Source organism: Ailuropoda melanoleuca, chromosome 2, assembly GCF_002007445.2.
Source record: "Ailuropoda melanoleuca isolate Jingjing chromosome 2, ASM200744v2, whole genome shotgun sequence".
Classification (NCBI taxonomy): domain Eukaryota; kingdom Metazoa; phylum Chordata; class Mammalia; order Carnivora; family Ursidae; genus Ailuropoda; species Ailuropoda melanoleuca.
The window spans coordinates 188230639-188244546 of record NC_048219.1 but is presented as its reverse complement, the minus strand read 5'-3'; the positions used below and the strand labels follow the sequence as shown (position 1 = coordinate 188244546).

The following is a 13908-nucleotide window of genomic DNA, read 5'->3' as shown; positions in this document are numbered from 1 at the left end:
GTAATAAGAATAGTGCAGGGTGGCTCAGTCAGTTAAGGGTCTGACTCTTGGTTTCAACCTAGGTCGCGATCCCAGGGTCCTAGGATGGAGCGCCAACTCAGGCTTTGCACTACGCTGGAGTCCACTTGAGATTCTCTCCCTCTGCCCCTTCCCCCATGATGCTCAAGCACTGTCTCTCAAATAAATCAATCCTTAAAAAAAAAAAAAAAAATCAGACTTCCCAACATCAATACTGAGGATGTCAAGACAATTAAGCACTGCCATAAAATCTCAAGGATAAAGTATTTCCACCTTATGAATGGGAACAAACTATCAATTTAAAAATGAGGGCAGAAGAAGACATTTACACCATACACCTCTCAAAACGATCTCCCACTGACCTTTAATCAGGAGGCTAAGGGAGATGAGGGGGTCCTGGAAAGAGAGGGTCCAACACAGGTTAGACATGAAAACAATTTCCAGAATGAAGGCAGAAGAAAAGCCCAGGACGACCACTGCATAGAAGGTCTAGAGAGCAGCATTTCCAGACTAGAAGATGACAAAAGTACCCAGAAAAGATTTATCAACTTAAAACAAAAATAAAAAGGTACCTGATGTGTCTGATCATAATGAAAGAAATTTTATGCCTCAGCCAGAGACTACTTATCTGGGGATATACTGATACGTACATGAAAAAGCAAATGAAGAGAACTACACAAGTACAAACTTCAGGGGGGAAAAGGTTGTACAAGTAAGAAAATAACAGTAGCGATATAGTGTATGACTCAGCTGAAAACTATACGTATTCGTGCAATAAAGCAAATACAGAATAGTGATTTAACCAACAACTGTGATAACATTATACAGAAGAGGTAGAGACAGTAGGTAGAAAAGGAGAAAGAAGTGTTAAGAGGACCAAATACTTATCTTCCTCCTTGTAGAGTACAGAAGTCAATATTATAAAGCCAAAACTGAAAAATTCTTTAAAATAGCTGTAAGCGTGTTAGCTAGGTAAGGTAAACATAGAAGGAGGGCATACACAAGAGTTGACAGTCACTGTCTAGGGCAATAAGAAATGGTGGAAGGGAACAGGCGACAGTTGTTCATTTAAAGCCTTTGCCTTTTTAAAGAATGTGCAGGTATTCTTTTGTTAAATAATTAAAACTGAATTAAAAATTGAGCATAAACAAGAATGGATATAAACAGTTCTTGCTCTTCAAAACGAAATTTAACTGACATACACTTAAAGATTGTTATCTTTAATGAAAAAGTTTGAGGAATTTTTAAATTTCTGAAGTATCGAGTCTCTTTACTAGACACCAGAGATCCTTTTGTAGAAGTACCTACTGAATGTAACTGTCCCAGGCTGTCCCGAGGTAGAGCTACCAAGATTCACTGAGCAAGAGATAAAGCTTGGAAGACAAAGAGTTTTCACATCTTCCCACATTATTAGTTCCACTGATTTTAACTCTCCCCATCAAAGAGTTTGCATAGTCTAACAAAAAATGGGGGAAGAACAAGATTTCTTAGAATCTAACAATGACAAGAAAAATTCCTCTCTTCCTTTTATTAACACGCACGTGTCTCTGTAACTTCCATACACTTGTGTCCTATCTCCCCCTAGAGAATATATCTATTACCTCTTCCACACACAGGCCTTAGACTTACCCAAAGATAGTGACCATATGTATAGCTCCTTACACCCACTAGTATTTTCTTCTTTAAGCTAACAACATCTCTGGCTCCTGCAAATGTTCTTCTCATACATAGTTTTTTAAGTCTCCTTATCATCCTGATAAAATTCCTTAGAGCATGCTGCAGTTAATGTACCTCTTCAAAGAAGCAACCAGAATAAAAGCAAAATGTAATTATGACTTCCCTCCCTCTAAAACAGCATGGTACCAATCAAAGAGAGACATGTCTTACTCAGGAATCTTTGAAATAAATATGTTCTAACTTAAAAAAACAAACAAACAAAAAACCCTATCAGTCCTCGTATTTCGAACAATTCAAAAAAGTTTCCCATCCTTACTGTAACATAAGTCAATGAATTTCATTCTTATCACACCCAGTCAGGGCTCTTTAGGGCAAGAGCTCTCATGTGTGGGCCTATAAAGGATGTCACAAGGAACCTGCCACTAATTAAAATAGTTATGAATGATTTCCCTTTTTTTATATACATTAGAGGAATCCATGATGGCTATTCCTAACCAATTATCACTCCTACCATATGAAGTGGGAAATGCATTAATGAGTCTGGGGGAAAATGGGAAGGGTAATAGCACCTAGTCCTGAATATCTCCATAGGAGTTTCTCAAGAATATGAGCATTATGCATGTTGTATAAAAAAGAGTGAAATTATGATGTCACCATGCCACATACGCTTAAGAGTTTTCCCAGGACAGAAGATGTTCACAGCACTTCAGAAAAATCCCTCTTAATCAATTTGCAAGATGAATCCGTTTTCTCCTCCTTGCTGAAAAACATACAGCGAATGCCTACTGCAGAACAAACATTCATAGCTAGGAGGCCACTTTCTCCTGCTCCTTCCAACTGAGTTTTATGCTTATCAAGTATCGTTTAATATAATAACTTGGTAATACAGTTGGCACAGTATTTGGTAAATATATAGTTGAAGTGAATATTTTGTAAAATACTGACACAAGTGAGAACTGTTTCCATAAAAACGAAGTATTTTAGAGACTTAACTAAATTCAATTACTATGAAAAGCTGTTACTTACCTGTAGACAAGAATTGTAAAAGACTGAAAAAAAGACCTAGAACAATCCAGCACTCAACTTACTTTAAAAAGTAACTTAAAATTCTAAAAATTGTAAACACAATGTGAGTCTGGGTCATATCAAAGGGACAAAGAATCTAATCAGTAGAACCACATTCAAAGAAAACTATTAGGTGTTACATTAAAACATTGGCAAATTAACAATTATGTTAAAAACCTAAATATATAAAAACATACATATATATATGCATACATATATAATTAACTTTTAAAACAAATCTAATCACTATCAATCCTAAGTGCACAGGGTGAGAGGTTTTAATTACAATTCAGATAAAGAAAACAGCAAGAGAGTTCATTCATGGCAGTATAGATGGGCCAAATTCAAAACAGTCAGCACCAAATTCCCATTACACTCACGATACACAATAGCAGCTTCTGAATAAAATTCAAAGAAAACACAAAGTAAAGAAAAGCTAAGTTCCTTTACATTTTTTTAAAAAGCATAGCTATAAAGCAACAATGCATGTATATCCATAAACTATCCACCCTGCTTTTAAAATCCAAAGAAATTAAAATCTATTTAAACCCCAAAACACATAATTCACAATAATTTATAATAATTCATGGGAAATCTTTATACCTTTGTTAGTGGTAGAATCAGCATTAGTTCTGGATCTCAACGTTAACCAGGGTATCACAACAAAGCATCAAGAATGTATATGCTATATTTTACAACTTAAAGTTGGGGAAGGAATAACAGCACCTTCCTCATACGATTTTTATTAGAATCACACCTGACACACAGCTAGCACTCAATAAATGTGACTAATAGTTATTATTATTATTATTATTATTATATTTTCTACTTCAACAAATACGTTGTCATATCCCCAACACATGTACTAGTGCCAGGAAGTTCATATTTGCTTAAAAAAAATTCTGTCCTTCATAATGGGCAAGTATCAAATCATTTTCCCACTTATACTAAACTGAAATTGTACTACATTTTCAAAATACCTCATCAAATACAGCCACATTGGAGTACTGAAAAATGAAAAAGGAATTAAAGATATAAATCACTGCCCACTGTAACCTCATGAGGTCCTGAATATTATAAACAGAGCTCCAAAAGAGTATTTGATTCCAATCCACTCTAATGCTAATAAATGTATAAAAACAAATTAAATGCCTTTTCATCGAACTTTAATGTCAAAATTCTTGCAACATTCACCATAGAAATCAAAACGCACACAAAATTAATAACATGTAAGTTAATATCAGGCTATATTTATACATCTATGAAATTCCTACTTTAAATACCCTGTCCACATAAAATAGCTGGCAGTGAGACAAAGTGTTTCTTAAAGGTTATTTTTTATTTTATCTAAACCCTCTCTGAAAAACTTGTGAATCACTTTTTAAAGATGAACAATTCTTATTTACTGATCACACTAATGTTAAATAATTTGGTCTAAAACCAGTCTTTAAATGAACTGAAGTTCTTTGGCATGAAGACAATATTCTGTTGTTGGCTATCCATTCATAATTTTACGTATTTTGGTAGCTAGAACCAGAAAGAAAATGACAAATTATCTGTTATAATACCCCCATTCTATCTCAGTAATAAATAGTATAACTGCACCTAAATTTAAAGTTTCACAATCTGAATTCAGTTATATGCCCTGAATGAGCATCAAACAAGCATATGACAGTCATCAGGAAAAAGATTCTCTGAGTCTAGTAAACAGTTAAGATACTTCTTCAATTTGTTTAAACAAAGATACTGCTAAATTAATGATAAAAGGTATGTGACTAACCTCTAAAATTCAGAATTCATGACAGTAATAAAAATTATTTTAAAAAATTTAAAAAATTAAATTAAAAAAAATTTCATGACAGTAGATACTGTTTATCATATATTAGCATTTTCTAGGCAATCAAGTTTTCCCAATGGTAGCTAGAGGCCTTATACTTTGTAAATCCACTGCTTAGCCTCATCCTTTCATATAGTATATGTTCAATAACTACTCCTATTGTATCATCTAATCCTTATACCAATCTTAAGCTATGCATTATCTTCCTTACACAAAAGAAACTGAGGCTGAAGAGAAAGATCCAGGTCAACTGGCACATGGTGGCCTGGCTTAATACGTTGCCCTAAGTCACAAAGCTAGCGGCCATGCCTGATTTCAAAATTATATTCTGCCAAGTATACCATATCATCTAAACAGCAAACATATTATTAAACTCGAGAGTTACTTAGTTCTTCTCAAATCATTTTCCTTTATTACTGCTTTTCAAGGACAGAAATCCCTAGGAGCTTCAACAGGTACCTTCAATATTCCCACACTACACATCTGATCCAGCATCTACGCCTTCCCTCACAAGAACCCCAGATTTCTGATTTGAGACCTCTATTTGGGGATCTTTGTTGTTCCAACTGTAGATTCAATATGGGTCCCATCAGGGCACTGGTTCAAGGTGGCTATACGACATGAGTGAACTGCAGAACTTTGGAAAAGTTGGGACACCAATATAAAACAAGGCAATATGCAGCCCCAGGAGCTGGAAGCAGCCATCTTTAGATGAGAGGAATCTAGACAACAACATTAAGTCACTGGAAAAGTCTTACTTAAAAACAAAGAAAAATCTAAACTCATAGATTTTTATAAGGTGCTTTTCGTTTCGATGTCTTTCACATACTGTTCCCTACTCATGGAATATCCTTTCCCCCTTGTTTAATACCTCCCATCTACTGGGCAGCTATTATGTACCAGGCATCAAGTGAGATGTTAAACACACGTTATCTCTAATACTAAAAACTAATCTACATCCAAAATCTACAAAGTACACTTTACCCTCACTATTCATGGATGAGAAAATTCAAACTGAAGGAGACTCAGTGACATTCTCAATACCACACAGCTAAAAAGCAGAGCCAGGATTGAGGGCCAGGTTTATCTAGCTCACAAGTACTTGTTCTTTCAACAACATGAAGCAGCCAGCCACATGGATCTTGTCTTTAGAGGTCTTTGCTCAGGCATCAAATCTTCTGTGAAGCTTTCTCTATCCATTCACATATTTCAGGGATAGCTCATTTAGAGAAAGAAAATATTACAACGTATTATCACTGTTTACATATTTAGAATGCAAGCTCCTTAAAGATAGGAGGATCCAAGAATACCAGTACCTCCCACAGTGTATGACATAGGCCGGTCAAGCAATAAACATTTGTAAAATCATTAGTGAATGGAGATATGAAGTCCTATTACGGATTTAGTTCTTTAAAATAAACAACTGTCATTATACTGAGATATCCTTTTATATAGAATGTTTCAGAAATGTGGGTTTTAGAAGAAATGTGTAAATATTTCTTGATCTCATACATTTGCTGCATAAACTAAATGTTGCCCTGCTAGACTTATGAAGAACCACAGAGAAATGTCAGAAATTCAAAACAGTAACTAAAATAACTACATACATTTTTTTAAACCAAGTATTTCATATGTACCAAAGGATCTTGTGTTTAGTAAACACAGGATGTATTTATTATGCACATAATACAAATCAAATACACTTAAAACACTGGACTGTTGGCTTCATCTTAGAACCAAAGTTGCCTAATCCATGTCACTTTATCTGTAAGTGAAAAGTATGAAACAGACTATCTCCTAGATTCCACCCAGTTCTATGATTCTGTTGTAATTCCAATAATACCACTGTCAACTTCTCAGAGTGCTTCCCTAACTACAATCTAAAAGTAACCTCTCAAACAAGGTCTCCGCTATCATACTATTTTAGTGCATACTTATCCCAGACAATTTTCTCATTTAATTACCTATGTATTATCATCTCCCCTAGTAGAATGTAAGCACCAAAAGAACAGGGATTTTAAAGTATTCATCAGCACACACCCCAAAGCTTCACAGAACACAGCAGTCACCCAGTATATGTTTGCTGAAGAAATAACATTCATGGAAGACTAATAATACCTTGTTGCCCAACGTAAAGGTTAAAAAGCAAATCGTACACTGCTGGGCATATCCTACATTTTCCAAATATGATTTTTCTAATATATTATGTACTTTGTCTCAGTATTAATCTTACAAAGGTTTTTTTTTGGGGGGGGTGCCCAAATTTCTATGAAAGAATGCTACAAATGGTGTAACAAAGGTTTTAAGAATATTTAGTGACTACTTGAAACAGGAGATAATTAGTACATAAAAGCAACTTATCAGTTCCAAAATTATGCTCAAACTTTCCAAAGGAAATTTCACAGTAACAAAGTAACAAAAATCTTATCAAAATAGAGCTTAATGAAGCAAAGAATACAAACCATCCCAAAAATTCAAGACGGTAGTCTCCATTTTTCTGAAACAATGCTGTCTTCTCACCTCTCCCCATTTCTGTCTACAGCCTGATATCGATACTGATAGAGAACTCCTACAGACACCACCACATGTACAATGACACAGCTTCTAGTCAATATCTTATTTCCATTAAAACTTTCCCCAAACTCAGACTCTTTTTGGACCATAAAGCTAAAACCCCACAATCTCATATCTGCTTTTCTGCCTCCCTCTCTCACAATTACGCCTCTTGAACTTTTCCCTTGGGAGTCAAATCTCTGCCAACAAGACATTTTAATCGCCCTACTGCTCCTCAGTGCCTGTTTTCTCCCAGCGACCTAGGCACTCTCGACCCGAGTCAAAAAAAACAAAAACAAAAAAACCCAGGCTACGCATCCTTGCTCTTTCCCACCCTAGCTTCTCCCCCACCCCCTCTATGGGCGCCCGGCAGGTGCCCAGTTGGGGACCTCCGCGCCCCGGCCGCCGAGAGGCGGGGCACACAAAAGACCCGCACGGCCCTCCCCAGCCTCCTCCGGTCTCTCCCCTACAGCCCCATCGGGTCAGCGCCACGGAGAGCGGAGGCCCGAGGGAGGAGGCGCCGGCACCGCGGGGACCAGCGATGTTCGCCCAGGCGCCCCTTCCTGACCCCACCTTCGCCCACGCCCCACCCACGAAGGCTGCCCTGGGCCGAGACCCTCGCCCGGAAAGACCATAAGTGCATCCCCAGGCCAGCAGCAGAGGCCGAGCGCATCCCGCCCGCCGGCCTCCGCCGCCCCTCCCCGCGAACCCGCGCCCCAACTGCCGCCCCGGCCCGAGCCGGCGCCCCCGCTGGCCCCGCCCGCGCCGGACCTGGCCTCCTCGGCCCGACTCGACTGCGCTGGGCGCGGCGCGGACGCTGCGGAGCGCGGGCTGACGGGCCACACCAACCGGCCGGGCCGGGACAACCGCCGCCGCCTCCGCCGCCGCCGCCACCTTCCCGACTTCTCCGGAGGGGAAAAGAGGAGGAAGGGGGACGGCAAGAGGAGGCCCGCCCCGGGCGGCCGGAGGCCAAGTGTCGACCGGCGCCCTCTGCTGGCCAGGAGGAGTTAGTTACTGCGGCCGCGCTGAGGCCTGGATTTGGGCGGGGCAAAGTAGCAAAGATACAAAGGTGATGGTGATGATAGGCAGTATTTATTAGAGAGTTTATATGTGCTAAGCGCATTACCTGACTTAACTTCCTCCTCTGCTCAAAACTCTCCAAGGGCTGCCCACTGCTTTGGGGATAATTCCAAGTTCCTCGCCGTGCCCCAAAAGGCGCTCCCTCATCTAATCTACCTACCTCTGTCACCATCCTGGTTTCTCACCACACTGGCTTTCTAGTTTGTACCCCACACACGACAAGCTCCCTTCTGACCCAGGACCCTTGCCCTGCTGTTCTCTCTATATTAAGGTTTCTCAGCCCTGCCACTATTCACATTTTGGACTCTATAATTTTTTGGTGTGGGGGATATTGCGTTGAGGGATATCCCACCGCATCCCTAGCATTTATCCACTAGATGCCAGAACGACCCCCTCTCACACCCTCCGTGTGGCAACCAAAAATCCCCACACGTTGCCAAATGTGGAGCCATGGTAGACAGGGATATAGTCAATTTATGCACGTATGGCAACCTTCCTCAGCCCACCCAACCCGTTTAAAGTTGCGACCCACCTTCCTGAAAGTAGCCCTCCCTCGAATGGCTGTGTTGGGTTTTCTTCCTAGTTCTAGCTATTTGAAATCCTGCTTCTTATTTAGTGTTTATTGAGTGTTGTCTGGGATCCCCCGTTAGGCTCCAAACAGCCTGACCCTGGCATTTTCCTCTGCCCCTCCCAGAGCTCGAAGCTCGGTGCTTGGTGTTCATGGAATGAATGCATTCAGTATCTCATTTAATCTTCACAAGATCCCTTTGGGGTAAGGATTACTGTTCCTTCCATCTCACAAATCTGGAAGCTAAAGCTCTGGTGGATTAAGTAAATTTACTGGAGGATACATATGGGAAAACCGGGATTCCAACCCAGACCGTCAGACCATAGGACCCAGATCTCTTCCTTGCTCTAAGCAAACACAGCCAGCAGGATGTTGGAAATCATCCCTGCCCCTCGTTTCCCAAAGGAGTGCATGGAGACCCAGAGAGCTGAAGTTCCAAAATTATGCCGCTGGTGAATGGGAAAGTAAGATTAGAACCCACATTTCCTAATTGCCACAGCCAGCCCTCAGACCTCCCTTGAAAGTAACTGGACGAAACTCCCAGGTCAGACTTCATGTTAATATAATGCTATTAATAATAGCTAATAGTACAAGAAAGTGATCATCAGATTTTGGATTGGTCAATGGATTTATTTTTTAACTTTCTATTAGGAAAAATATCAAGCTCCCATGAGACTGTGGCCCATCGTCAATAATTATCAGCTCATGGCTAGTGTGCTTTCTACCCTCCCCATCTTCCCATCCCCCCTCCTATTATTTTGAAGCAAATTCCAGATAGCATACCATTCATCGGCACATATGTTAGTTTGCATTGCTAAAATACATAAATAAATAATAACTTTTTCTAACCGAACCACGATACCATTAGCACACCTAAAAGATTAACCATAATTCCTTAAAAATCATGAAATATCCCAGCAAGATTTGAAGTTTCTCTTTGATGTTTAAAAAAGATGCTTATAGTTTATTTCAATCTATACATTGTAGTTGGGTAATATATGGATAGGTAGTAACGTCTCTGTGTTTCTGCTTTATCTACTTTTCCCTTGTAATTTTCTTTTTTAAGGAACTGGGCCCTTTGCCATCTTGTCTCCCACAGCTTATGTTATTTAACACCCCTACCTTTCCTAAAAATTGTGGTTGGGTCAAGTTCACTTGTTTCCAGTTGTATTTTTGTTGTTGTTCCTGGCAAAATTTTATTTCTTCATCTGCTTCCATCAGGCAGCACATAATGAAGGGAGGGCGAGGGGGGTCCTTTCTGTCTTTTTACGGTATTAGCCACCATTGATGATTAACATCTAGATTCCTTAATTGATGAAGGGTCACACAGTGGTAATAGTCTAACTTTGTCATTCCTTCTCTGTTTGTCAGCTGACATGTTCTTATAAAGACAGACTTCCCCTCAGCTACTCTCTGGCACAGTTTCTGTCAGAAAGGCAGGAATAATGTTTGATTCCTTTCCTTTATTCACAAATTTTCAAAGTAATACATTGGTTTCCTAACACCTTGCAGTGGTGATCAATCTTTTTGTCAATGTCATGACTGACTCAAGAAATTAAACGTGGCTGATAGGTTTCATATCCTTGGTGCTCACATTGTCTCATCTCTGGCCAGTGGGAGCCTCTTCAAGTCGACTCTTGAGTCTTTGACAAGAAGTCATCTGGCGCTCCCTTACAGCAGGGCCCTGGCTGTTTAGGAGACGACAGCTCTGGAATGTCCAAACCTGGCCTGATCAAAACAGAGGCTCACTTACCAGCCCCACTCTGGCTAAATATAAGACACCCAGCAGACTTACTCACCACCAACAAATGCACTGAACCCACAGCCAATGGCTTGCTTCTCTGTTTGTGATGCTCCCTTGTCATTGGCATGTTTTCTGGTTGTTCATCTTTCCGTGGTCTGTCATCTGATAAATGCCAAAATCAGAAGGTGTGGCTGCAGCCCCTTGTACAAACAGTTTAATACGTGGTTGTTTTAATATCATGTTGTTTAAAGAAGCAGCAGACACTATTTCTAGACTATCCGTCTGCAGGAAGGTGAAACGCAGGTGAAGTCCCGAATATTTTCTACACGTAAAGCTGAAAGTCCGTATGATGGGTGAATTTTGGTTTTTCCGTACTCTGTGTAATATCAAAGCAGGTTTCTACTTTTAAAAATCCCAAGGGAAGTCTACAGTGTGTCAGGCCAGACCATTTATTTACTGAAATTTGCTTATCCCTCACACCAACGCTCAAGGAGGTATTATTAACCCCACTTTATATGGGAGGAAATTGAGAGTCTGAAATGCTGGCTTGCCTAAGGCCACGCTGAAAATGAAGCAAGAAGCTGGGATTCAAACCCACATCGGGCTGTGCCAGCCCACCTTCTGCTTCCAGTAACTGAATCCTGGCCCTGCTTATGAAGCAGAAATCACCTTCAGAGATGTTAGCACTGCAGCCAGAGTGATCTTTCAAAATGCTAATGTGATTCAGGCGTCCCCAGTCTCCTCCCCCTGCTAAAGCCTTTCAGTGACTTCCCATTGCTCTGAGGCCGAAAGAAAGTCTGACAGGCCCAGAAGCCCTTTGAAAGTGGCCTCCTTCCTACAGACCATGCTAGGCCTCCGGACCCTGCCCCAGCTCCAATGTGCCTCAGGCAGGACCCTAAATCTCCACCACCCTGCTCCAGCCCCAGTTTCTCCTCTGGTTTTTATATTCTCTTCTGTCCCACCTCAGGGCCTTTGCACATGCATTGTTGGTTCCAAAAAGAGACTTCCCTCTCTTTCCCTTCTCATCCCTTAGATCCAGCTCAATATCTGGTTTCAGAGATCCTTCTCTGTCTATTCTGATTAAGCCAGACCCCATAATAAGTGCTCGTAGTAGCACATACCTGTCCTTTAGAGCACTTGCTGCTGTGGCCAATTACCATGCTTTGTGATTTTCATTTAGGGTCCTTAGCCCCCCACCACAGTGTGGACTTCACTCAGGAGGGGCCTAGGTCTGCATTTGCTCCCCGTTACTCCTCCAGCACTTAGCTTGGAGCCTGGCTCTTAGAAGGGGCTCAGTAAATATTGGTTGAATGAATAAATTAATGCAGCAGTGGGGAGCCAGAGAATAAAACTTTCTTCAATCTCATGCAGTAGGTTCTGGGTTCTCTTTATTGTTGTCTCTGCTGTTTGAGCTCCTGGAATGACTACAGCTCTGTCCAAGCTACTATAGTTTTGTTAAAGAGCTTGCAAATTCTGAAATCAAACCCCTTGACGGTGAGAATCTAAAACCTGACTTGCTGAGAGGCTCCTGCCTGTCTTATCACCAAGGGTGACTCAGAGAAAATGTCCTGAACAAACCCTGGCGTTTGGAGAGGCCCCAAGGAGCCAGCAATGGAGCTGCCAACTCATTCTAGGCTACCCCACCCTCTGGGCCAGGCCCGGAAAGGAGGCCCTTCTGTGTCTTCACAGACAGCAGAGCAGAACAGGCATGAACAAGTATCATAGGATAGCTAGAAATGACTTCTTGCCCAGAGCATCGGAGTTCAGGAGAGCAGGGCTCCCCATTCAAGAAGGACTCCAATTCAGACTTAACAATAATCTCTGAATTACCGACAGTGTCAAGGAGATCCACCAACAGAATAGAAAGAAGATATTGCCAGACACACATGGTGTCCCCTGTCCATCCATACTTTTTTTTTCAGATTTTTTATTTAAATTCTAGTTAGTTAACATATAGTGTAATATTGGCTTCAGGAGTAGAATTTAGTGATTCATCACTTACCTATAACACCCCGTGCTCATCCCAACAAGTGCCCTCCCTTAATCCCCATCCGCCATTTAGCTGAATTCATACTTTTAATAAGTCCTGGATTTACTTTGTGAATAACACCATTGTCTTCTTTTCTTGGTTTGCTTGGGTAGTACAGCCTCTCATTTGTTAAGTCTAATTATTTTTAAATATACCAGTTTTTGTGGCCCCATTTTGACATCTTTTCATGTTTTCATATCCTGGGAGCCTTGAAAACATTGAAGGGGCAAAAACCCTCTCTGAGGTGAGTGCCAAGTCCCCCCACGCCACACCTCTGTGCCCAGCTCCAGCTTGGAGCGCTGACCTTTCAGGAGCTCCTGGTCCTCCCTCAGACACCCAGTTTCAGGTTGGGGGGGGGCCTGGCTGTTGAGGAGCCTGGAGTCTACATTCTTAGGGTCTTCATATCTTCTTTCCCTTCAGGACCCCCTGATTTTGATTAGGAGAGGTGTTACCAGACAACAGTGAGAAATTACAATCTAGGAAAACTGGACCTGTGGGCTTTCCCTCTTTCTTGACAACCTCCCTCCCCATAGCTTGACTTTTTCCAGCTTGTGGCCCTGAACCAATGTTCATTTTTATGGCCCATTTAAGCAATGCAAAAGGCAAGTAATGGTGGCCCCATTAATTCCCCTCAGGCCCCCAGGGTTTCACAGAATGAATAATCACAGGGCCTGTGTATAAAGCACTGCGGAATAATAGTCAACTCATTTTTTTTCCCCTTCTGTTAATAGCGCTTTCCTTTCGCTGTGGTTTGATTATTTTTAACATCTCTTTCTGATTCGCTTTTTAATTTGCAAGAAGCAGTGAGATAGAAAAGGAAGGGGGAAAAAACCTACAGAAGACACGCAGTTAGGTCACACTTCCTGGAAACATCGGTGTGGTTTCTGGGTAGTGTCTGCAGAGAGCGACAAGAAACTAGACACCTGAAGGACCCGAGGCCCTCAGCACCAGGCTGGCACCTGGCTTCCTTCTCCCTAAAGACACCAGGACAAGCAGAGAGGCTGCAGACCTGCCCTCCCCTCAGCTGTCCGAGCCGTTGGAGACCTTCTCTCCTGCTGGGGTTCATTTTACCCTGTGCTTTGTGAGCTTTGTCTCACCAGCCAAATTCTGTCTGCTCAGAGAGCAGGGATCACATAATCTGTGTCTCTAGTTTGCCAGGCCCTAGAAGGATCATGCCAATTGGTTGACGGATCCAGCCCCAGGCCATTCTGGAAGAACAAATGCGGCTAGACTTCAGTTATCCATTTATTGGAAAGGCATTTTCCGGATTTTAGAGGGAAACCAGCCTTTGTTCATTCATTCATTCATTCATTCATTCATTCATTCATGAAACATCC

General features: G+C 41.3%; 1 protein-coding gene across 4 annotated transcripts in view; it reads right to left on the bottom strand.

The window, feature by feature from the left end:
- AGFG1 (ArfGAP with FG repeats 1) overlaps positions 1 to 7142 on the bottom strand; it is a 77208-nt gene extending 70066 nt beyond the window's left edge. For all 4 annotated transcript variants that reach the window (XM_019800183.2, XM_034655299.1, XM_034655300.1 and 1 more), the window contains exon 1: positions 7060 to 7142. In XM_019800183.2, the coding sequence (XP_019655742.2) occupies positions 7060 to 7127 (68 nt within the window). In that variant the 5' untranslated portion in view covers positions 7128 to 7142. The remainder of the gene's footprint in view (positions 1 to 7059) is intronic.
- Positions 7143 to 13908: the final 6766 nt, after the last annotated feature.